Raw genomic sequence first — 25,464 nt, forward strand, 5'->3', positions numbered from 1 at the left:
CAGAGCAAGTAGTAAAGTGGGTTGCAGGACTTTAAGAAAGGAAACAACTTGCATCATTTACAGCATATAAAAAATTAGGAAATACAGCAGTTTCTGTTTTTGCGTACCTATTTCATATTCCTATGTAGCTGGTGCCATATGTAAGTAACATGCTGATGTTCTTTCATGTAGATCTAAAACTTATTCTTCTGAGTATTACCACCACTCCACTGTCTCATGCTTGATGTTGTGACCGACTGGGCTCTTCTTTGTATTTCTGGCTCATAGTCAGGAGCAAAGCATGTCTTCATTTCAAGATGGTGTCTGAGTCAGTAGGGTTACTTGTAATGCATTTTAGATATTTGTAATCTAAATACCCATTTTGGAGTTATGGATATTTCTTTTTATTCCAGTTCTGCTCTCCTTGGGTGACTGAAATAAAAGCGTGACTCTCTGAGGAGAAAAGCCCATCATTTTCCAGATGCGCTTGCATGCACATGATGCTTACTGAGATTCCTTCAGTGTTTGAGTTGTAAGAATCACTCCCTCACGTAATGAGGATCAAAAATTGCCTCAGATATATTAATTAGATCATGCCAAAGCTCTGTACTGCTGCTTCTTGTGCTTCATAGAGGAGATGTTATGTCACAGAAGTTCTTAGTATGAGGTGGGGGTATTTCTCCAAAGAAAAAAACTTTGGTTTTGACAAAAGTACCAGAGTTGTACATCCAATGGAGGAGCAGCATGTAAAGCTCAGACTGCTGCTTGGGTGATGGTAATGTCTAAATATGCAATGTGCACCTTTCTACATCGGGATGCCGAGAATTTCTGATTTTTATTACAGCTGGTCAAGCGGTGACACTGCAGAAACACTTGAAAAATACCCAGAGTGACCTGGATGCATTCCATTTAATGTTAGACACTTAACTGATATCCCAAGAATGCAGCAGGGTCTGAGGGCCCTTTTTCTACAGACAGTGCAGGTAACTTCTGCAGAGGGTGATTTAGATCTTACTTTTCCAGGGCCACACCATGAATGCACGTTTCTTCTCTGTGAGGGGGATTACAAGGCAGACAAGGACAATTTGATGCTGAACTTAAGGTGGTCAGTTATGTGTCTGACATTAAATGGGCTGAGGAGAAAACATGCCGTGCAATGTGATACTTTATGGGAGAGCAGAGAGCAGCCGAAGTGTTATTGTTTGACAGACCAACGGGCACAAATCTTAGTGATCTCATAAAGCAAAGAATCTGAGAGCTGATCCTGTGCATTCAGTGGGACTGCTCAGTTGCAGGCTGCTAACTGTTCATATTGAGACTTCCCTGGATTGAGGCCCCCTTTTATGTGAAGTTTTCCACTGCTCCAACATGAATCATTGTATGCTGTGTTACCACTAGTACTTCTTCCATTCCCTCACCTGTATTAAATGCTCTGCATTTCTCAGGCATCACAAACTATTTCTGAAGGAGAAGGTATGATGGTGGAAGAGAAAACAGAAGAAGTTTTGACTCTTTGCTTTGTTGAAATAAACGTATATTCACTATTAGTGCCCCCCCCATCTGCGTTTCTTGCAGGATTAATGCATGCTATCCCATGTTGCTTCCACTTCATGCTATTATTAATACAAAATAAAATTTAGTAAAGGACATCTTTTATTTTTAATGTGAAGAGGCATTTGCACACAGCTTTTTCTTAAAATGCTGGAAGGAAGGGTACGTTGTTTGGCAAGAGCATAAACAGTCCACTTTTATGTCATTTGAAAAGCTATTTTCTTCATTACAGATGCATCAGGATTGCTTAATTGTACCTTATGTCTATTTTAGGTATTATGTGACATGGATTTTCGAGGAGGTGGATGGACTGTGCTTCAGAAAAGAACTGATGGAATCATTACTTTCCAGAGAACGTGGTCTGAATATCTGGATGGATTTGGTGACCTTTCTGGTATGAGTTTTAAATACTCTTAAGCCCGCTGTGGACCCAACATTCCTACTGTATTTTTGAGAGCTACATTCCCACTACACTGCATTGCTGTTTTGGTAGGGCGTAAAGTTCTTGTTTCTTAAGAAGTATTTTGTTTCATACTCAGATACTTTGTTCCTTCCCAAAACTCTAGTCTAACCTTCTCAGCAGTGACCATTGCCCTGCTGGAGTCCTTCACCACTGCCCATCCTGTATTTTGTTCCATCTCACATAACACTGACCTTTGTCATCTCTCAGTATCATCTGTAGGAGCGCCACTGAATTCTGGCTAGTTCAGTGGATATTCAGCACATCTAGTTTCTGTGGCCTTATAAGGTGTGTTAGAAATGGACACTTGAAAGTGATTGTATGTAAAATGCTCTGAAAATGTCATGAAGAAAAAGATGGTGCACACATGTGACTTCTTTCCATGGATCTTCCCAGTGAAGTAAGGAGACAACTCTGTACTTCTGTCAGTCTTCCAAAGGAATATATGCCTATCAGATATTGTTACTACATTTAGGTCAGCAAGGAAAGTAGGAAAACTAGAAAGCCTTATATTTTCTGTTTCTAGGTGTTTATTGAATGCACATTGTGGTTTTGCTTTAGGGGAATTTTGGATTGGATTAAGGAAGATTTTTTATATAGTAAACCAAAAAGCAACCACTTTCAGTCTCTATGTGGATTTGGAATCAGAAAATGACAAGCATGCCTACGCATCGTATGATGCATTTTGGATAGAGGATGAAGCGTGTTCTTTTAAAATTCATTTGGGACGTTATTCAGGAAATGCAGGTAAGAGCTCCCTGTCTTAATGTGTTTAATGATACCTACTCTTTCTCTTTTTTTAGTGTATTTAAAAGAGTAGTACTTGGGGTAAGTGTCTTTGAGGACAGAAATCTTTACCTTCACAGTCAGCAACACTAAAAGCACTAAAGCAAAAAGAGGATGAAGATGTCTCATCATTGCTTCCATACTTCTGAGTATTTTATACCTTTTCTTCCTATGTATCCAACACACAACAGTGCAGGGCTGCCTTGAACTGCTTTTGAAGAAATCCATTTTTGTAATAATTTCAGAGGAAATGTTTGTGAGTTACAAAGTATGTGAAAAAAAAATTCTATTTCTCACAAGTAACTCTATCAACATTCTGTTCCATCTCCTGTAATTAGGTGATGCATTCAGAGGATACAGGAAAGAAGATAATCAGAATTCAATGCCTTTCAGCACATTTGATGTCGACAATGATGGATGTAGGCCAATGTGCACTTTTAAAGAACAACCTGTAAAGAGCTGCAGTAACTTCAGCGATAACACGGGATGGTGGTTCAACCAGTGTGGCCTTGCAAATCTTAATGGCATTCATCGCTACACAGGTAGATTTCTTGCAACTGGGATTCACTGGGATACATGGACAGTGAACAATAAGCCAGTAAAAATTAAATCAGTCTCTATGAAGATTCGGAGGAACTATGATCCTTATTTCCATTGACCTATGAAAATAGAAATGTATCTATTCTTGCTGTTACGTGGGATAATGTATCAATGCAACATTAACATCTTTCATTTTCATTTAAACAGCTCAGTCTTAAAACTTTATTAAACATTTCCATAGTACAGTTACTCATTTTTGTTATGAAGTATCAGCATGTTTAGTGGCCCCACTTGAGTAAGAAGGCCCTAAGGAGAGGATTTCCAGAAAAGCAAAGAAGCTCAGTGTTTACAAGCTTTTATTTAGCTGCCTCGTATGTACTCACAGATCCAGTGGAAAAGTTATAAAAAGAGAAATGCTGAGTTTTGAATTTTTGAATGTGTTTCTTCTATGCTCTCTGCATATCTAAATTGCCAAGAAAGCGCAGGAAATTTTCTTTAAAAGAAGTGATACATCGGTCATTCTAGTAATCATATTTCATAAAAAAAAATAACTTTTCTTTGTGTTAATTTCCCAGAACCAGCTTTTTTTTTCTTTCTTTTTTTTTTTTTTTACTGTATTCCTTATCAGGCAAGATAATACTAACTTCTGTCAGCACACATGCAAGGTCCTTACTTGTAAAACATGTCATACCTTACTTGTATAAACAACGATGCTCTGAGAGTACTGCACAGACCCCGAGTATTGTATACCCTCAGGGCTTGACTTTTAGCCATGTAAAGTAGATTGCAATATGCAAGAGCTATGGTCTATTTTCTATTTAATTTTCATGGTCATTGTATTTCATGTTCAGGTTAAGATTTGTAATTCCCTCAATTCACTGAAAAATGAATACTTCTATTTTTTTCAAAGAAAATGAATAATGTCTCATATCTTTGGAGTTTTGATTCTTGGATGTATGGGCACGAAATTATCATTTTCATTTTTCCTGCTGTTCACTTTGTGAATCTTCTTGAACAAAAGACTGGAGTTGTATCATTTTAAACTATGCAGTGTTAAGTGTTTGAATTACTGTCAATAAAAGTGGAGTAATACAAAAAGCACATGAATATTGTCAGTACTGCGGTGTTTGTGGAACCTGCCATCTATTCTGTAGCGACTGAGCGTGCTATTTCTCATACTTGCTTCTATCTCAGAGGATCAGGTCTGTAGCAATATGTAGTATTGAATCAGTTAAAAACCCTATGTTACTCATTTTTACTGTCTCACAATATGGTGGACAATGCTTTAGTCCATTTTCATGTTAGAAACCATAAACAAAAATAGACGTGCATATGAAATTCTCTTCTCGTACTTACCATAGTATCTACTAGTCATGATCACACTTAGTGCTTCTCTGATGTCTTCAACAATTAATTAGATAATAATATGAGCACATAATTATTTTATTTCCTTTTGTGGAGTCCAGCAATGGAGGGGTTTTCTATAATAAGATTTCTATAAAAAGTTCTTGAGCACTGGAATCTCACAGATCATCGTTGCGAGTGTGTGGCATATTGGTATTGGTATAGCCCATTTTTGTTTTAGAGTTATATACCTTGGAAAGCAGAGTGCTAGAAACGAGCTGGCAAGTTACCTGGCGGAAATCTGAATTGCAACAATGAGAGAAGACCACGCTCCACGCGATAGGCGGTTACTGTCTTCTAAAGTTCATTCAGTTTCCTCTAAGATAAAACAGTAAAATCAAATAACTGCTTTAGCTGGGTATGAAGAATTTAAAAGGACACTCAAATGATTCCAGAGGGCTGTGTTCAGTATTTGCAGCTGATGCTTCCCAACCCCATTCATTAGATTTTCATTAGCTTTTATTTAGGACTAGTAATGAGTCATTACTGCCCAGACAGACTTGTTTCAACTAAATAGAAATGAATGTGTGTGGTGCAGGAAACAGACAGTATGTTCCAAATAAAAAGGAACTTAGTTAAACTACATTTAGTATCTACTGCAGGAGTGATACTCCAGACTATGAAAAGCTGTCTTTAAAGGATGAGTAATCTCTGATGAGAAATGGCATTTCTTTTGTTTTCCTTTTCCAAGAGCATCTTCAATTTGTAAATCAGAGTTTGGTGAACTCAAATGATTTGACCCGGTTTGTGATGCTACAAAAATACAAACAAATGACAACATGGTTTCCATAGCCTGAGTGCTACCGACGTGGCAGTGCAGTGTGTTAAGCATCTGGAAATAACGGAACAGTACAACCAAAGGCATTTTACTTTCCACTTGGAAAGGCCTTACATGGACAGTAAAAAATCCTCCAAAGTACTTAGATTACTCGTTTCTCTCTCTCTTACGGGTTTTGTTTTTTTTTTAACTGTAAACTGTGGTATGGATTTAAAACTTTATAATCAGCTGTGTTTCATTAATTTTATTGGTGCCTGTTACAGAATCTATTTATGGTAAAAAAAAAAAATAAAAATACACTTAACATCTATATATAAGGTGGTTTTGCTTTGCTACAGGATATAGTGTGTTTATGTACTGTACTCCAAGCTGCACGTCAGAAAGTCAGGTGCACAGCTCAACTATTCAGCTGGTTGGATGCAAAAATAAAGTTTTCTGAGTTATTTAAGGATCTATATTGTAATACACAATTAATATGCAATAATTTACACGACTGTCTCAAGAACTCTTGCTTGAAATCTTTTACATTGGATGTTCTGTAAATGTTGGCAGCATGATCCTTGACACTGCTGCTTGTTTTGAGTGTTCAAGACCACTATTCTTTTAATGGAAGCTGTCAGTCCCTACTAAATATAGTTAACCATGTAAGTGCTCAGTTCTGTAACCTCAGCTTCATATGGGAACTCTCTTCAGTGGCTGGCTGGTGTAGTAGAGCTGGTTAGTTTTTCTACTTAAGTGCAAGTGTACAAATGAAGCTCACAGCCAGCCTAATACAGATGGGCTCTCATTCTCAGACAAAGCTGGTGGGTGATCCAATAAAACAGAGACAGTCCTGACTCACCCCAGTCTTTATAAACATGAGAGGAAGCTTACACTCCTTAGCATAACTGTGTGTATGCATGCATGGCATTCCACAAGTTTTGATGTTCTAGTGTGTATTTTCTAGAAAGCTTCACTATAGACCTTATATTCTCTCATCTGTTCTAGCTGTTGTAGTTGCATTTTGTCTTGGTTCATGTAAAGAGCTTAGAGACAGCAATTTTAGCTATACAAGGTAAACTGATGTTCACAGAATTGAAGATTCATAGATGACTGAAGCTTACCTAGTCTACCTCCCTGCTACCAGCAGATCTAGTTAGATCAGGTTGTTCATAGGTGTGCCCTGAACACTTCCAAATATAAAACAAACTCTCCAGGCAATATTTTCCAGCACTTGACCACTTTCATGGTGATTTTTTTTTCCTAACATTTGATTACATTTTCCTTGTTTCAACTTGTGTTTGTTGCCAACTGTATCCAAGCTGACTGACTTTTTGTGTATGTCTGAAAGGGGTTAAGTGGTCCTTAATTCTTCTGCTGCTTCAGAGCCATAGGCTCTGCTCATAGACTTGGGAGACCAGGGATGCCAAGGACAAGAGTCAGTGAAAACTGAGGCAAAAAAGGTGTCAGTGTGTTCATAAATCCTTTTCCTGTCGACTTTCACATCTCTTACTAGTTTCATCTTCAGCTTTGCAAAGTCTACATGCAGGCTATTTCACAGTATTCTCTCCCATAGCCTGTTACTGCTCCCAGCTTCTGGGTCCTTATATTTGAGCTCAGTGAGGAGCTCCATGTTTTCTCACACTGTCCTGCCATGCTTGCTCAACTTCATGTACTTAGGATTGATAATCACACATATATATTTTGGGGTAGTTATATAGAGACCAACAGCATGCAATAATGCCATTTTCCTTTATAAAGTCAATTTCATGCAATGAGTCTCTAATTCATAGGGAAATACATACAAACTCTTCCTGTCATGATAGTGAACTGAATATGTTTGCTGGGAATTAAACAGGAGAATGGGATTGTTCTTTTCAAATTTTGAAACAAATCCATAGAATTCCTTCATATAATTGTATTTTTTCCCTCCTTCCAGATTGGAAAGTTGACTGAAAACTAATGGGGCAATGGAAAAAAACAAGAAAAAAGATAAACCTGTGGCATAATAAAATTAGCTTATAACTTTTCCAAATTAAACTCGTCGAATAAGTACTAAAATTGCACTGTGGTGATTTTATTTATCCTTAATATCTGCCTAGATTAGGAATTAAGGGAAGGTTCAGCTGCTTTGTTCTGAGCAACGGCAATGAAACTTCCTTTGCTTGCTAGTGTTTCAGTTTCCCTTAAAATCAACTGAGTGAGATCACAGAATTGAAAAGGTCCTGCTGTATTTGAAGGTCTCCACAGCTGTAGATTCAACAGCCTCTCTGGGTGACTTCCTCCAACACTCAACAACCATCACGGTAAAAAAGTATTTTCCGTGTGCTGGAGATCCATTTTTTGAAGTCCTCTGGAAAGAGTTCCGATGCATTAGTCCTTTCAATGATTACACAGTAAAAAAGAAGAAATATCAGTGCCTTCACTTGTTTACCATTCTCATTGTGAGTACAAATTTAGTCTTTATTAAAAAAATCATAATAGTGGTAGAAGCACGTGGTCTGTGTTGGCACAGGGGCTCACAGCTTTCAGTGTCTAAAATACTGTATCAGGAAGGAGGGATTTAGGTCAGTTTCAAGTAAAGAGCTCAAAACAAACCAGTGTAAGTAGCAGAGGCTATAAGTTCTACGGTAGCTTTTTTTGAATATGGGCACTCAGCAGTTGTGACTGTAGGAATCAGGGGATCACAGAATCACAGAATGACCCGGGTTGGAAGGGACCTCAAGGATCATGTAGTTCCAACCCCCCTGCCTAGCAGGGCCACCAAACATACACATTTACTAGATCAGGTTGCCCAGGGCCCTGTCCAACCTGGTCTTGAACACCTCCAAGGACGGGGCATCCACATCCTCCCTGGGCAGCCTGTTCCAGGGCCTAACCACTCTCCTAGTAAAGAACTTTCCCCTAACATCCAACCTAAATCTTCCCTCTTTCAACTTAAAACCATTTCCCCTAGTCCTGCTATTGTCAGCCCTTTTGAAGAGTTTACTCCCCTCATGGGTGTAGGTTGCCTTCAGGTACTGAAAGGCTGCAATGAGGTCACCCCGCAACCTTCTCTTCTCCAGGCTGAACAAGCCCAACTCCCTCAGCCTGTCCTCATAGGGGAGGTGCTCCAGCCCCCTGATCATCTTTGTGGCCCTCCTCTGGACCCTTTCCAAAATCTCTATGTCTTTCTTGTACTGAGGTCTCCACACCTGGACACAGTACTCCAGATGAGGCCTCACAAGAGCAGAGTAGAGAGGGACGATCACCTCCCTATCCCTGCTGACCACCCCTCTCCTGATGGAGCCCAGGATCCCATTTGCTTTCCGGGCTGCCAGAGCGCACTGCTGGCTCATGTTAAGTTTCTCATCTATCAGGACCCCTAGGTCTTTTTCTGCCGAGCTGCTCTCAAGGACCACTCCTCCCAGCCTGTACAGGTACCTGGGGTTCTTCCGGCTCAAGTGCAAAACCTTGCACTTTGCCATGTTGAACCTCATTAGGTTCACCTGAGCCCAGCTTTCCAGCCTGTCAAGGTCCCTCTGAATGGCATCTGTTCCCTCCACCGTATCGACCACACCACTCAGCTTGGTGTCATCAGCAAACTTGCTGAGGGTGCACTCCATTCCCTCATCGATGTCATTAATAAAGATGTTAAAGAGCACCGGTCCCAAGACAGACCCTTGGGGGACACTGCTCGTTACCAACCTCCACCTGGTCATAGAGCCATTGACCACCACCCTCTGTCTGTGGCCTTTCAACCAATTGCTTATCCATCTTGTGATCCACCCATCAAATCCACTTCCCTCCAGTCTGGAGATGAGGATGTGATGGGGGACCATGTCAAAGGCCTTGCTCAGGTCCAGGTAAATGACATCGGTCGCTTTCCCTTTGTCCACCAACACCATCACTCCATCATAGAAGGCCACAAGATTAGTTAAGCATGACCTTCCCCTGGTGAAGCCATGCTGGCTGTCTCGGATCACGTGCTCGTTCTTTATATGATTGATCATGTTGTCCAGGAGGATCTGTTCCATGATCTTCCCAGGCACAGAGGTGAGACTCACCGGCCTGTAGTTCCCCAGGTCCTCCCTGCTCACCTTCTTGTATATGGGAGTGATGTGACGTGGGGATGAGGAAACTATGTATGGACATTGACTCACAGGAGGAATGGAAGGCTTCCAGCTTAGAAAGTGATTGTAGATAGACTCTCTGGGCAGATGAGATAAACCTCATGTCAGAAAGAGACATGAGGTTTCCTTCAGTACACCCTAATGCCCTGTTTCACATATTTTTCCAAGCATCTGACAGTTCGGTTCCTGATGACAGAGTAATGTTTGGCTTTCACATCAGAAAATAAGATGATATATTTATTTTTATTTAAGATGATATATTTATTTTTTTCTCAGAGAGTGGTCAGGCACTGGAATAACCTGCCCAGGGAGGTTGTGAAGTCACCATCCCTGGCAGTGTTCAAGAAGTGTGTGGATAGAGAGCTAGGAGATATGGTATAGAGGTTTCCTGTAGGTATGGTAAAGGGAGGACGGTTGGACTAGATGATCTTGTAGGTCCTTTCCAACCTTGTCATTCTATGATTCTATGATTCTATTTACTTATTCCAAATAAGAAGACAGGCTAGTAGATAAAGTTATTGTCCTTTTGACTTATGGCTAAAGACTGCCTGGAATGTCGCACTTCATGGGTGGTTCCTCTAATCCTTGCTCTGTTAGGCAGAAGATGCCACCATGATAAGCTATGTCATGACAAAAATACCTGAATTAATCTCTTGAAAGATGATAGGAAACAATATTTTCTAAGTGTAAAACCAGATCCATAGCTGGATAGTGAGAAAAAACAGTTCTAAACAACAATTGGTGATTTAACCAGCTGTGATATCTATTCTGCTGATCCCAGCTGAAAGCATTACAAAGTTAATGACTCAGAATCAGGCCCTTGGTCTTCTGTGACATTCAGGATGAAATTGCTTTCACAAAACAACTCTCTAAAGCAAAATGTTGGCAGGGTGCAACTTACAACAGTACCTCTTGAGGAATTAACTGCGTGTGGGAAAAGAGAATTGTAGATCATTTCTATGTTTTAAGTATAGAAAAGACCTAATTTTGGAAAATGAAATATTACAAGATCGCTTTATTTCTATTCTTAGAATCAAAGCAACTTCAGGGACCATCAAGTTCATCTAAAATGATAAATGTTTATTGCACATTTTCAAGATAAGCCACCAACAACAGCTCCAAACTTTAAATGCAATCATGACAAATCATTTGAGGCAGAGATGCCAGGAGCCCTGACATCCAGACCCCGTGCTATTTACCAACGGAGACAGTGAGCCAGAGTGGAATTGCTGCCCTGGGTAATACGGCCTTTGTACACATCCAGCCTCCTCAGGTGCTCTTCAACTTGCTCTTTGTTCACTGTGGGAGGCATTCTGTTCCTCCAACTCTGACTACAGATTCAGGGACATGAGAGACATGGGAAGTCTGACTGCCAGGGAAGACTGAAGCAAAGAACTTGTTGAGTGCCTCAGCCTTCTCCACACCTCTTGTTGCTATTTCTCCCTTCTCCTTAAGCAGAAGGGGTACACACACCTTGGCCTTCCTCTTCTGGCCAAAAATACCTGCAGAATCCCTTAAATCAGATTGGTGTCCCTCTGCCCAGCCCTCTAGACAGGAGGATACAAGTGCTGTGCCTGCCCACAGCAGGCCTAGCCTTTATTGACCTGTGAGCGTTGGCCTCAGCTTCATGGAGAAGCTGGAAACAGGCTCGGGGTGGAAGAGCAGTGGTGCCCGAGTGAGGCTGCAGGGCTGCAGTCCTGGCCAAAGCCAGCTCTGTTCCTGCCTCTAAAAAGGGGAGTGTTGCCAGCAGGTCAACGGAGGCAAACCTTCCTCCCCACGCCATGGCCAGCAGCAGGCACCTCACTGCACGGCCTAAAACAGCCGCCATCTTGTATGGGCGTTGAGGGCCCACGGCCCCACCCCTCTGTGTGGTAGTGACTGCATCACAAAGGGTGTCACGGAGCAGCCATTGTGACCTATGGGGCCAGGACCAGTTTAGGCCAGGCCAGGCTCAGGCCTTGGCTCAGTTTGACTTGGTGAGGTGAGGAGAGAGGACAGGGAGTGAGGGGCTGCCCGAGGCTGCTCAGTGAGGACGGGTCCCAAGGCCTGTGGGGCCTGAGCTGCTAACTCACTCTTGTCCTCCTTTTCTCTCAGAGTTGACAGAGGAGAGTGTGCAGGAGAAAGCCCAGCGCTGACTGTGCAGGGACTCCAAACGCTCCTAGTTGACGCGTGCCATGTCCAAGAGGAAGGAGAAGACCTCCCACTTGGAGGAGGAAGGTGAGAGTGAAGTATCTCTGCATGCAGCTCCCTGCAGGGGCAGGCTGGGGTTCCTCAGACTCGGCTGGGCACGGCCCCTCTGCTCCTCAGCCAGGTTGGCCTGTGTGTGCCTGCCGCGACTGCTCAACCTACCATGGCCCTTTCCCCCTCGCATCTTCCAGCCCTGCCCCTCATCCAGCATGGCAGACACGGTGCAGGCACCCAGCAACAGTCCTCAGGGGCACTTGGCACTCACCACTGCTTCTGTTTGCTCTCTCCTCTCCAGTTTGCATGCTGTGCCACCGAGCAGATGTTCATTTGGACATCTGCGGGCCCATACTTGGTGACAGCGGGCTTCGCGTCCACAAGTTTTGCTTGGTGAGTTCCCTCGGGGCTCCTTCCATCTTCCAACCTGGGATGCTCCCACTTTTTCTTCTTGTTCTCATGAGATCCCTCTCTTTTCTCTTCTACAGTATTTTGCCGACAGCCTTTATGAGCTCACTGCCAATCAGAGGGTTGTTCTGAAGTTCCCCCTCGATGCCATCAGAAGCACAATCGAGGAGGCAGAGCAGAAGGTGAGGTCTGCAGAGCATGACCCAGCAATGCCTGCATTCTGTGCCCTGCCTAGGGGCACCACGTTGGCCTCAGAGCCCTGAGCCTGGTGCTAATGGGTGCTGCTGTTGCTCTTTCCAGCACTGCTTCGTTTGTGGAGAGAAGGGGGCCACCATCTGCTGTGAAGAGACAGGCTGTGAACGCAGCTTTCATCTGCCCTGTGCCACAGATGGGGAATGCGTCACGCAGTTCTTTGGGAACCACAGGTAAGGGCTGTCAGCAGCAGCCAAGCAAGGGAGGAACGTGCAGGGCTGCTTCCCAGGGCGAAGCAGCCAACTTCTTTGTGTTCCTCTCAGCACTTCTCAGCTTACCCATCCTCTCTATCTTCCCCCAGGTCCTTCTGCTGTGAGCACCGCCCTCAGCAGATAGTAGAGGCAGCTCCAGGGCCAGACACTAACTGCATGGTCTGCCTGGAGCCCGTGGGGGACCAAAAGTCCTACCACACCATGGTGTGCCCGGTGTGCACAAAGTCCTGGTTCCATCGGAGCTGCATCCAGGTAGGAGCCCTCTCCTTGCTCTGCACTCACAGCAGGTGCTCAGCGGCACCAGGCCCCGCTCACACTCTGGCTCTTTGTGTTTTGTTGTAGAGACAGGCAATGGAAACTGGCATTCTGCGTTTCCGATGCCCCGTTTGTGGAGACAGGGTGCAGTTCCGCTCGGAAATGCACCGCCTCGGGATCCAAATCCCAGTCAGGTTGGTGCCTTCTGCTCAGCTCTGTAGACACCAAGGCACAAGTGCTGTGCCTGCCATTGGATTGACCCCAGCAGGCCCAGCTGACACTTAGTTGTTGAGGACTTTGGCCTCAGCTTCATGGATAAGATGAGAATGGGCTTGCGAAGGAAAAGCAGGGATGTGCCTGGGGCACTGAGGACTCATCACTTTCCCTCTCTTCTCTGCAGTGTACCAACATGTGCATACAAGGCGAGCTGTGCCGAGCAACACAAGACGCACAGTCTTGCGGGTCCCAGCACTGCCAGCCAGGAGATGGAGGGGCCATCTCATAGCTCCCCAGCATCTGACAATGACAGATGTGCATCCACCAGCCAGGCAGCACTGCAGTCATCTCAAAGTCCGCAGCTGCCTAAGTGCAACATCCTGTCCAGCCAGCTCAGGGGAGGACAGTGGAAAAGACGCATGGCTGCATGCAAGCAGCACCAAGGACACCAAGGGAGCAGCCATACTCCTGCTCCAGGTGCAGAGAGCAGCACCCAAAGATCCACCAGCCAGCGGGAAGTGGGGCACTCCAGCGACTACCCAGCGGCTAAACGCAGATGGCAGTCCAGGCAGCAGGACACAGGCCGGACAAGAAGCCGCTCTCCACTGGAGGATCGTGCTTCCAAAATCCCAAGACTGCTCAGAAGACCTCCTGGCAACAGGTCTATTCCTCTAAACTCAGGTGCTGGGAGCAGCAGGCATGCTCCAGCCTCAGGTGCTGAGAGTAGCATGCGCACCTCTGGTAGCCAGTGGGCATCCAGCAATTCCCCAAGGGCTGGAAACAAGAGATGCCACAGACAACAGGGCACAAGCCAGAGACAAAGCCATTCCTGCCGACAAGGTCTGGCTTCAATTTCACTGATCCAGCCCCGAGCACTGTGCGGCAGCAGACTTAGTCCAGCCCCAGGTGCTCAGAGCAGCACCCAGAGCTCTGCCACACAGGTGACATCGAGGGCCTCCAGGGATTCCCGTCTGCCTGTACCCAGAAGACTCCTGCAGCGAGGGCAGCCCCAGGAACGAAGCCGTTCCCCACGGGATCGTCGGGCTTCCAATTCTCAAAGTGAGGCTGGAGGAAGCCCAAGCCGCAGCCCCAGACAGCGGCGGCCAACTCAGGCACGACGCCAAAACCGGAACCAGCCCTGAAGGCACTGCAGGAGCGGCCACATACCACAGCCATGTGCCAGCTCCTGTCCCCAGCAGCCATCCCAATGGACTTGTCACGGAGTTCTCTCTACACCTGTGTCCGTGACAGGAGGCAGCAGGCCTGGGAAAAAAGACCAAAAGAAGAGAGAGGGAAGAACAAGAAGTGGTTATGGTGTACGGGCCAGTCCAGCACGGCCCCATGACTAAAGAGGCAACGGACTCGTGGGCACCAGGAAAAGCAGTCCACAGAACCAGAACATTAACTCTATGCAACTCCTTTACATGATCTTATGATTTGGAATATCAACAACAAAAATCAGAAAACAACAATAATGATTTGGAATATCAACAACAAAAATCAGAAAACAACAATAATGATTTGGAATATCAACAACAAAAATCAGAAAACAACAATAATGATTTGGAATATCAACAACAAAAATCAGAAAACAACAACAAATTAAAAAAAAAAAAAAACTTAACCCAAAATAGCTGTGTTGTGTCTACTTTCTAAACTGGGAGATGAATACTCCAGGTACACTGTTAGAGCACTGAGGATGAAGAAGGACAAAGATTATATGCCCCGCATAAGGAGCAGGGCAGATATCTTCACACAAGCACTTCCAGGAGGACTGGCCAGTGAAGATCCAACCACAGGCTTACAATTAACACTGGCTCTTGGCATATGTATTCAGCTTGATTGCCATATTAGGCTTATTTTGCACAACTGGCTGCACTACACCCAGCCTGGCCTAGTGCGTACTGAGCCACCTTGCTCACCTCCACACCCAGCTCTTGGATGGCGTTCACACCCAGCATGACTGCAGTGACTGCAAGGGGTCCTCTGCTGAGCTACAGCACACTGAGCTGGATCTCAGCACTTCCCTGAGCACGCATCAATAGGTAAAAGACACACAATCAGACACCTCTGATGCAAGAGGACAGAGAAACAGCACCGACTCACTTCACTGCAGTATCTCCCTACCTTCTGTCACCAGCTGCTCTTTAAACATGGGCCCTCTGGAATCTCTCTTATTGTCGGATGGCAAGACCTTATGTCAGCAGCGCCAACAGGAACCTGAAATCCTCCAGCTGCCCACTGCCCACCTCTTTTTACTCCCAAACCTAGCAGTATGTGCTAGATGCATACACACACAAACGCTGTCATTACAGTTCTTCTCTCACTTAAACTAATGAAAGTTAACTTGACTTACATCAGCGGAAGTTGGGCTCAGTTTCTTTATCAGAGAAAAACTGAGGAAGCAAACATAAAGGAGATACAATGAACTTGCTAATGATCCTACTTCTGGCAGTAATGCTGAAGTACTGCCCCCACAAAACCACTGACAGCCAGACAGTCTGGCCCAGCCCCGTGTCTAAAGAGGCAAGGGAATAAATAAGAGTCCCATATGAATAAAATAATTTTAAAAAATATCATAGCTCCATAAGATTTAAAGCACTTCAGGGAAATTCTAGAGCATTACATCATAGTCACAGAATGGCTTTGGTTGGAGGGGACCTTAAAGATCTAGTTCCGATCCCCCTGCTGTGGGCAGGGTTGCTGTCCACTAGATCAGGCTGCCCAGGGTCCATTCCAACCTGGCCTTGAATGTCTCCAGAGATGAGGCATTCACAGCTTCTCTGGGCAACCTGTGCCCATGTCCCACCACCCTCTGAGAAATAAAATTCTTCCGAACACCTAATCTAAATTTCTCCCCTCTTAGTTTAAAGCCTTGTCGTATCACTTCCTTCTGGTCTAAAAAGAAGGTAGCCCTCCTGCTTGTAAGCTCCCTTCAAGTACCGGAAGGCTGCAACGAGGTCTCCCCAGAGCCTTCACTTCTCCAAGCTAAATACGCCCATCCTACTCAACTTCATCAGGGAGGTGCTTCAGTCCTTCATTCATCTTTGTGGCTCTCCTCTGGACCCAGTCCAACAGCTCCACAGCCTTCCTGTATTGTGTGCCCCAGGCCCAGACACAGTACTCCGGTTAGGATCTCATGAGGGCAGAGTAGAGAGGGACAATCACCTCCCTCTCCCTGCTGGCCACCCCTCTTCTGATGCAGCCCAGCATATCGTTTGCCTTCCAGGCTGCAGGAGTGCACTGCTGGCTCATCTCCAAGGCTGCTCTCAACGAGTTATTCTCTCAGTTTGGACACATACCTGGGATTGCCTCCACCCAAGTGCAACACCTTTCACTTGGCCTGGTTAAACTTCATAAGGTTCTTGTGTATCCACGTTTTGAGTCTGTTCATGTCCCTCCAGATGGCACCCTTCCCTTCTATTGTGTCAACTGCAACACTCAGCTTGGTGTCATCAGCAAAGCTGCTAAGGGTACACGCAGTCCCCTGTCTCTCTTGGTAAAGATGGTGAAGAGCACTGGTCCCAGAACAGCGCTATGGGGGACCACCACTCATCACTGGCCTCCACCTGAACATAGAGCCATTGTCTCTGGCTACAGCCATCCAACCTATTCTTTACCCACCTAACAGTTCAGCCTTCAAATCTGTATCTCTCCATTTGAGAGATGATGGTGTGGTCTGGGAGCATGTCAGAGGTCCTGCATGAGTCCAGCAGACAACACTAGTTGTCCTTCCTTTGTGCACATATTCCATTGCTCCCATGAAATTAATTTAATACCAACCTTTTAGCCCTTCTTAAGCAGGGGGTTGGGCTAGATGACCTCTAGGTGTGTCTTCTAACTTCAGTCATTCTGTGATTCTGTGAACACAACTCTTGGATTTGTTTTCTGTTTGGATTGTTATTCTTATGGTATTAAAAGAAGAGGAAGGAAGCTACTTGACTAATCTGTGCTTAATTTCCACAGGTCTTTTATTATTTTTTTTCTGGCTTTTTTTTCATTTCCTTTAATAGAATCACAGAATCATAGAATGGCCTGGGTCGAGAAGGACCTCAATGATCATCAAGTTTCAATCCCCTGCTACATGCAGGGATGCCAACCATGTAACCAGGCTGCCCAGAGCCACATCCAGCCTGGCCTTGAGTGCCTCCAGGGTTGAGGCATCCACAACCTCCTTTGGCAACCTGTTCCAGTGCGTCACCACCCTCAGTGTGAAAAACTTCATAGAATCACAGAATCACCAAGGTTAGAAAACACCCACAAGATCACCCAGTCCATCCACCCACCTATCACCAATAGTCCTCACTAGAACATGTCCCTCTACACAACATCTAAACGTTCCTTGAACACCTCCAGGCCTGGTGCCTCCACCACCTCCCTGGGCAGCCCATTGCACTGCCTGACAACACAGTCAGAGTAGTATTTCCAAATGTCCAGCCTGAGCGTCCCCCAGTGCAGCTTGAAGCCATTCCCTCTAGTCCTTTCACTGTTACACAAGAGAAGAGGCTGGACTCCAGCTCAATACAACCTCCCTTCAGGTAGTTATAGAGAGCAATAAGGTCTCCCCTGAGCCTCCTCTTCTACAGACTGAACATTCCCAGCTCCTTCAGCCGCTCTTCATAAGGCCTGTGCTCCAGACCCCTCACCAGTTTTGTTGCAGTTTTTGGAACACACTCCAGGGCCTCAATGTCTTTCTTGCAGTGAGAGGCCCAAACTGGACACAGTAATTGAGGTGCGGTCTCACCAGTGCTGAGTACAGGGGGACAATCACTTCCCTGTTCCTGCTGGCAGTGCTGTTTTTGATGCAAACCATCCTCCTAATATCTAAGCTAAACCTCCCCTGTCTCAGTTTAAGACCAATCCCCTTGTCCTATCTCTATCCACCCTCGTAAAGTGCCATTCCCCCTCCTGTTTATACGCTCCCTTCAAGTTCTGGAAGGCCGCAATGAGGTCTCCCATAGTCTTCTCTTCTCCAAGCTAAACAAGCCCAGTTCTCTCAACCTTTCCTCACAGGAGAGGTGCTCCAGCCCTCTGATCACCTTAGTGGCCCTCCTTTGGACCTGCTCCAGGAGCTCCACATCCTTCCTGTACTGGGGCTCCCAAGCCTGGATGCAGTACTTTTGTTTGGGGCCTCACAAAAGCTGAGTAGATGGGGACAATCACCTCCCTGTCCCTGCTGGCCACAACTTTTTCCAATGCAGCCCAGAACACAGTTGGCCTTCCAGGCTGCCAGCACACACTGCTGGCTCATGTCCAGCGTCTCACCCACCAGCACCCCCAAGGCCTTCTCTCAAGGGCTGCTCTCAGGTGGTTCTTTGAGCAGTCTGTAGAAACACCTGGGTTTACCCTGGCCCAAAGTGCAATGTCCTGCACTTGCTGTTGTTGAACCTCATTAGTTTCACACGGGGCCACGTCTGCAGGCTGTCCAGGTCCTTCTGGATTTCTTTGTTCCCTTCCCTACAAAGCATCGACTGCACCGCTCAGTTCAGTGTCATCTGCAAATGTGCCGAGGGTGCACTCATTGCCATCATGTTTATGTAGTAAAGGCCATTTAGTTTAAAAAGAATTAAAGAGAATTAATATAATAATTGGGTTTCTACTTAAGAGACTATTGGCTATCTTGCTCCATCGTGCAGATACAGAAGTAATGCCCAAAAGAGATACAGCTGTTGCAGTAGAATGGAAGCCTAAATCAAGGTATAAAACAACAGAAAGATAAAAGAAGTGGAAGGCTTGTGTGACACCCAGGCTTATACTCACACTGCAAATCATGGCTTATGCTTTCACCTTTTGATTTAAATTACTGCAACCATTTTACTAAATACCAACTATAAATGCCATTTTAGGCACAAAAGTTGAATTTCCTCCAGAACATGCGGATGTCTGTACTGCATCCAAAAAAAGGTTCATATAGGCAATGGTCTTCATTCAATTCCCTACTCTTCTCTCGCTGTTAGAAGAATTGCTTATTCACATACGATACTCTCTAATTCCCTCCTCTTGAGGAATTATTTGCACATGGGAAAAGAGAATTGTAGATCATTTCTATGTTTTAAGTATAGAAGAGACCTAATTTTGGAAATGAAATATTACAAGATCACTTTATTTCTATTCTTAGAATCAAAGCAACTTCAGGGACCATCAAGTTCATCTAAAATGATAAATGTTTATTGCACATTTTCAAGATAAGCCACCAACAACAGCTCCAAACTTTAAATGCGATTATGACAAATCATTTGAGGCAGAGATGCCAGGAGCCCTGACATCCAGACCCCGTGCTGTTTACCAACAGAGACAGTGAGCCAGAGTGGAATTGCTGCCCTGGGTAATACGGCCTTTGTACACATCCAGCCTCCTCAGGTGCTCTTCAACTTGCTCTTTGTTCACTGTGGGAGGCATTCTGTTCCTCCAACTCTGCCTACAGATTCAGGGACATGAGAGACGTGGGAAGTCTGACTGCCAGGGAAGACTGAAGCAAAGAACTTGTTGAGTGCCTCAGCCATCTCCACGCCTCTTGTTGCCATTTCTCCCTTCTCCTTGAGCAGAAGGGGTACACACACCTTGGCCTTCCTCTTCTGGCCAAAAATACCTGCAGAATCCCTTAAATCAGATTGGTGTCCCTCTGCCCAGCCCTCTAGACAGGAGGATACAAGTGCTGTGCCTGCCCACAGCAGGCCTAGCCCTTTATTGACCTGTGAGCGTTGGCCTCAGCTTCATGGAGAAGCTGGAAATAGCCTTAAGGTGGAAGAGCAGTGGTGCCCGAGTGAGGCTGCAGGGCTGCAGTCCTGGCCAAAGCCAGCTCTGTTCCTGCCTCTGGCAAGGGGAGTGTTGCCAGCAGGTCGAAGGAGGCAAACCTTCCTCCCCACACCATGGCCAGCAGCAGGCACCTCACTGCATGGCCTAAAACAGCCGCCATCTTGTATGGGCATTGAGGGCCCATGGCCCCACCCCTCTGTGTGGTAGTGACTGCATCACAAAGGGTGTCACGGAGCAGCCATTGTGACCTATGGTGCCAGGACCAGTTTAGGCCAGGCCAGGCTCAGGCCTTGGCTCAGTTTGACTTGGTGAGGTGAGGAGAGAGGACAGGGAGTGAGGGGCTGCCCGAGGCTGCTCAGTGAGGACGGGTCCCCAGGCCTGGGGGGCCTGAGCTGCTAACTCACTCTTGTCCTCCTTTTTCCTCAGAGTTGACAGAGGAGAGTGTGCAGGAGAAAGCCCAGCGCTGACTGTGCAGGGATTCCAAACACTCCTAGTTGACGTGTGCCATGTCGAAAAAGAAGGAGAAGACCTCCCACTTGGAGGAGGAAGGTGAGAGTGAAGTATCTCTGCATGCAGCTCCCTGCAGGGGCAGGCTGGGGCTCCCCAGGCTCGGCTGGGCATGGCCCCTCTGCTCCTCAGCCAGGTTGGCCTGTGTGTGCCTGCCGCGACTGCTCGACCTACCACGGCCCTTTCCCCCTCGCATCTTCCAGCCCTGCCCCTCATCCAGCATGGCAGACACGGTGCAGGCCCCAAGCAACAGTCCTCAGGGGCACTTGGCACTCACTGTTGCTTCTGTTTGCTCTCTCCTCTCCAGTTTGCATGCTGTGCCGCCGAGCAGGTGTTCATGAGGACATCTGCGGGCCCTTACTGGGCGACAGCGGACTTCGCGTCCACAAGTTTTGCTTGGTGAGTTCCCTCGGGGGTCCTTCCATCTTCCAGCCTGGGATGCTCCCACTTTTTCTTCTTGTTCTCATGAGATCCCTCTCTTTTCTCTTCTACAGTTTTTTGCCGACGGCCTTTATCTGCTCACTCTCAATCAGAGGGCAGTTCTGAAGTTCCCCCTCGATGCCATTAGACGCACAATCGAGGAGGCAGAGCAGAAGGTGAGGATCTGTAGGAATGGGGATGCTTGTGTCAGCACAAGCTATGCCTGCACCCTGAGGAAGCAATGGCAGTCTTTCCATGTAGCACCAGGACAGTGTTCTGCTCCAGCAGATTAAACTGGTGTGCCAGGCGGGTCTGCAGAGCATGACCCAGCAGTGCCTGCATTCTGTGCCCTGCCCAGAGGCACCGCTTTGGCCTCAGAGCCCTAAGCCTGGTGCTAATGAGTGCTGCTGTTGCTCTTTCCAGCACTGCTTCATTTGTGGAGAGAAGGGGGCCTCCATCTACTGCGCAGAGACAGACTGTGAACACAGCTTTCATCTGCCCTGTGCTACGAATGGAGAATGTGTCACACAGTTCTTTGGGAACCACAGGTAAGGGCTGTCAGCAGCAGCCAAGCAAGGGAGGAACGTGCAGGGCTGCTTTCCAGAGCCAAAGCACGCAGCCAACTCCTTTGTGTGTTCCTCTCAGCACTTCTCAGCTTACCCATCCTCTCTATCTTCCCCCAGATCCTTCTGCTGTGAGCACCGCTATCAGCAGATTGTGGAGGCAGCTCCAGGGCCAGACACACACTGTGTCATCTGCCTGGAGCCCGTGGGGGACCAAAAGTCCTACCACACCATGGTGTGCCCGGTGTGCATTCAGGCCTGGTTCCACCGGAGCTGCATCCAGGTAGGAGCCCTCCCCTTGCTCTGCACTCACAGCAGGTGCTCAGCGGCACCAGACCCCGCTCACACTCTGGCTCTTTGTGTTACTGCTGCAGGGATATGCCATAAGCGCTGGAATTCTGCGCTTCCGATGTCCCGTTTGCAGAGACAGGGTGCGATTCCGGACGGAAATGCACCGCCTTGGGATCCAAATCCCAGCCAGGTTGGTGCCTTCAACCCAGCTCTCTAGATACTGAAGCACGAGTGCTGTGCCTGCCATGCGATTGCCCCCAGCAGGCCCAGATGGCCCTTTGCTGTGCCATAAGTGTTGTCCTCAGCTTCATGGAGAATCTGGGAATGGGCTTGTGGTAGTAAAGCAGGTATGCCTGTGATCTGCCCTATGCATGGGGCACAGAGGACTCACCACTTTCCCTCTCTTCTCTGGCAGAAGACCAACATGGGAGGACAAGGAGAGCTATGAAGTGCTGCACGCGCCTCACAGCTGCTGCGATGTGGATGAATGTCAACACACAGAGGGCAGGAAGCAAGCAGAGGAAGAGGGGTGAGTTACCTCAGCAGCCCTGTGTGGGATCTCAGCCTCACCACAGGCTGGGGGTAGCAAGGACTAAGCCCATGAGCTGTACCCGGCACTCCCTGGCTCGCCTCATTTTGTCCTTACTGCTTCAGCACCATCTTTTTTCTTTTACTCCCAGGCCCTGGGAGCTGCTCCTTTGCACCTCCTGTGCTGTGCAAGGCACCCACAGAAAGTGTGCCTCCTTGAGCGACAGCACAATCAGCTGGGAGTGTGACATCTGTGCTGCCGCGGACGCAGGTAAGAGGCAAACAGCCGTGTACTGCTGTCTTGGGGCCAGGCAAGGCCTGGCAGTGGGTCCTCAGTGCAGCTTTGCCAGAGTTTCTCTGCCCCAGGAGGGATGGGAACCTCTCCCACCATGGGGACATCCTGTTCACCTTCCTGCCTCTCCTTACAGCCTCCAGTGCCGAGTCACAGCCTGCTGGTCCCAGCACTGCCAGCCAGGAGGAGGAGGGGCCATCAGATAGCTCCCCAGCTCCTGACAACCAGGAATCTGAGTCCACCAGCCAGGCAGCATTGGAGTCAACTCAGAGTCCGCAGCTGGCTAAGCGCAGCAGCCTGTCCAGCCAGCCCAGGACAGGACAAAAGAAAAAGCGCGTGAGCATATCCAGCCAGCACCAAGAATGGCATTACGAAGAACACCAAGGGAGCAGCCATACTCCTGCTCCAGACGCTGAGAGCAGCACCCACGGATCCACCAGCGAGCAGGAAGTGGGGCACTCCAGCAGCTCCCCAGCGGCTGAGTGCAGACGGCAGTCCAGGCAGCAGGGCACAGGCCGGACAAGAAGCCGCTCTCCGCTAGAGCGTCGTGCCTCAAATTCCTCGAGTCCACGCAGAAGATCTCGTGGCAGCAGATGTTCTGCAGACTCAGGTGCTGAGAACAGCAAGCGCAGCTCTGCCAGCCAGAGGTCAGCAAGGAACTCCCCAAGGGCTGGAAACAGTAGAAGGCAGAGCACCACAAGCCGCAGGCAAAGCCAGTCCTCCGTACAAAGTCTGGCTTCAAATTCCTCAAGCCAGTCCCAAGGACGCCGTGGCAGCAGAGTTAGTCCAACCCCAGGTGCTGAGAGCAGCACCCAGAGCTCTGCCACACAGGAGACACGGAGGGCCTCCAGGGATTCCAGGGCTTCCCAAAGACGGCGTTCCAGTCTCCTGCAGCGAGGGCAGCCCCAGGAACGAAGCCGTTCCCCACTGGATCGTCGGGCTTCCAATTCCCAAAGTGAGGCTGGAGGAAGCCACAGCGGCAGCCCCAGACAGCGGCGACCATCTCGGGCACGACGCCACTCCCGGAACCAGCCCTGAAGACACTGCAGGAGCGGCCACGTACCACAGCCACGTGCCGGCTCCTGTCCTCAGCAGCCATCCCAATGGACTTGTCACGGAGTTCTCTCTACACCTGTGTCCGTGACAGGAGGCAGCAGGCCTGGGAAAAACGATCAAAAAGAAAAAAAAGAAGATCTTAGGAAAAAAAGTGGTAACGGTTTACGGGTCAGTCCAGCCGACCCCGTGACTAAAGAGGCAAGGGCCTCGTGGACACCAGGAAAAGCAGTCCAGAGAACCAGAACATTAACTGTTTAATTGGAATATCAACAACAAAATCAGAAAATAACAATAATGATGTGGAATATCAACAACAAAGATCAGAAAACAACAATAATGATTTGGAATATCAACAACAAAAATCAGAAAACAACAACAAATTTTAAAAAAATTTAAAAAAAATTAACCCAAAATAGCTGTGTTGTGTCTACTCTCTAAACTGGGAGATGAATACTCCAGGTACACTGTTAGAGCACTGAGGATAAAAAATGACATAGCATAAGGAGCAGGGCAGATATCTTCACACAAGCACTTCCAGGAGAACTGGCCAGTGAAGATCCAACCACAGGCTTACAATTAACACTGGCTCTTGGCATATGTATTCAGCTTGATTGCCATATCAGGCTTATTTTGCACAACTGGCTGCACTACATCCAGCCTGGCCTAGCGCATACTGAGCCACCTTGCTCACCTCCACACCCAGCTCTTGGATGGCGTTCACACCCAGCATGACTGCAGTGACTGCAAGGGGTCCTCTGCTGAGCTACAGCACACTGAGCTGGATCTCAGCACTTCCCTGAGCACGTATCAATAGGTAAAAGACACACAATCAGACACCTCTGTTGAAAGAGGACAGGGAAACAGCACCGACTCACTTCACTGCAGTATCTCCCTACCTTCTGTCACCAGCTGCTCTTTAAACATGGGCCCTCTGGAATTTCTCTTATTGTCGGATGGCAAGACCTTATGTCAGCAGTGCCAACAGGAACCTGAAATCCTCCAGCTGCCCACTGCCCACCTCTTTTTACTGCCAAACCTAGCAGTATGTGCTAGATGCATACACACACAAATGCTGTCATTACAGCTCTGCTCTCAAAGCGATAGAAAAAAAGTGTTAACTGTTTACACGCCAGTCCAGCACAGCCCCGTGACTAAAGAGGCAAGGCAATAGATAGGAATCCAGCATGAATAAAATATCAACAGTAACATCACTACAAAACCATCTTCCCGGCAGCCCCTCCGACCCGTGGGCTACAGACAGCGCAGCGCCGTATAGCCGGCAGGGGGCGTCAAAGCACCGGCGGTGCGGCGTGGCGGTGAGACTCCGCCGACACTGAGTTCTGTGTCTGATGCTGTGCAGACACACAGCGCTGAGCAGTAAAATAGAAGATAAAAGTGCAGTTATACTGAATATTTCCAAATTGTAGTAATCAAAAGTCACCTTCATAGGGTGTGTCCATAACACGGCATGGGGACCACTGAGGGTACTGTGGGATTTTGGATGGGTGATGGGACTTCAGTTCTGGAGCGACTGGGAATCAAAGGATCATAGAATGATTAAGGCTGGAAAAGACCACTGAAATCATGTAGTTTAACCACCAGCCCATCTCCGCCATGCCCACTAACCATGCCCTGCAGCACCACACCTCCACAGTCCTTGAACACCACCAGGGATAGGGACTTCACCACCCTTATCCAACCTTAAGAAATTCATGGCTGTCTGTATACAACACGTCAGATAAAACAGGGAAAGAGGTAAAGAAACAGAACAAAACAAAATCAAACAAACAAGAAAACAATAATGTTACCCCATATTTTCTCAGGGCCCAACAGACCCCCAGGAGGAACAGGAAGCCAGGCAGTCTAATAAGCTCAGCATTCACCCGACTTACCTTCTACCACTTATGGGTAAACTGTTGTCCTATAGTCCTGAACCTT

General features: G+C 47.1%; 4 protein-coding genes across 8 annotated transcripts in view; all 4 read left to right on the forward strand.

The window, feature by feature from the left end:
• Nucleotides 1-4,417, forward strand: part of ANGPTL5 (angiopoietin like 5) — a 35,676-nt gene extending 31,259 nt beyond the window's left edge. For all 5 annotated transcript variants that reach the window (XM_085508771.1, XM_015852257.3, XM_085508752.1 and 2 more), the window contains 3 exons: nucleotides 1,804-1,924; nucleotides 2,552-2,737; nucleotides 3,115-4,417. In XM_085508771.1, the coding sequence (XP_085364897.1) occupies nucleotides 1,804-1,924; nucleotides 2,552-2,737; nucleotides 3,115-3,434 (627 nt within the window). In that variant the 3' untranslated portion in view covers nucleotides 3,435-4,417. The remainder of the gene's footprint in view (nucleotides 1-1,803; nucleotides 1,925-2,551; nucleotides 2,738-3,114) is intronic.
• Nucleotides 4,418-11,763: 7,346 nt separating this feature from the next.
• LOC146762839 (E3 ubiquitin-protein ligase PHF7-like) lies at nucleotides 11,764-13,182 on the forward strand. The gene is made up of 6 exons (XM_085538720.1): nucleotides 11,764-11,806; nucleotides 12,072-12,163; nucleotides 12,259-12,360; nucleotides 12,479-12,603; nucleotides 12,732-12,894; nucleotides 12,985-13,182. The coding sequence occupies exons 1-6, from the start codon at nucleotides 11,764-11,766 to the stop codon at nucleotides 13,180-13,182; spliced, it is 723 nt and encodes a 240-aa protein (XP_085394846.1).
• Nucleotides 12,649-14,822, forward strand: LOC146762840 (uncharacterized). The gene has a single exon (XM_085556153.1). The coding sequence runs from the start codon at nucleotides 13,209-13,211 to the stop codon at nucleotides 14,253-14,255; it is 1,047 nt and encodes a 348-aa protein (XP_085412279.1). The 5' UTR covers nucleotides 12,649-13,208; the 3' UTR covers nucleotides 14,256-14,822.
• Nucleotides 14,823-20,375: 5,553 nt separating this feature from the next.
• LOC107308383 (uncharacterized) lies at nucleotides 20,376-23,870 on the forward strand. The gene is made up of 9 exons (XM_085538787.1): nucleotides 20,376-20,418; nucleotides 20,684-20,775; nucleotides 20,871-20,972; nucleotides 21,220-21,344; nucleotides 21,480-21,642; nucleotides 21,734-21,840; nucleotides 22,066-22,179; nucleotides 22,331-22,449; nucleotides 22,607-23,870. Exons 1-9 carry the CDS (start codon nucleotides 20,376-20,378, stop codon nucleotides 23,506-23,508), a joined length of 1,767 nt encoding a protein of 588 aa, XP_085394913.1. The 3' UTR covers nucleotides 23,509-23,870.
• Nucleotides 23,871-25,464: the final 1,594 nt, after the last annotated feature.

Source organism: Coturnix japonica, chromosome 1, assembly GCF_054131305.1.
Source record: "Coturnix japonica strain WE chromosome 1, WE-NBRP24, whole genome shotgun sequence".
NCBI classification, from domain to species: domain Eukaryota; kingdom Metazoa; phylum Chordata; class Aves; order Galliformes; family Phasianidae; genus Coturnix; species Coturnix japonica.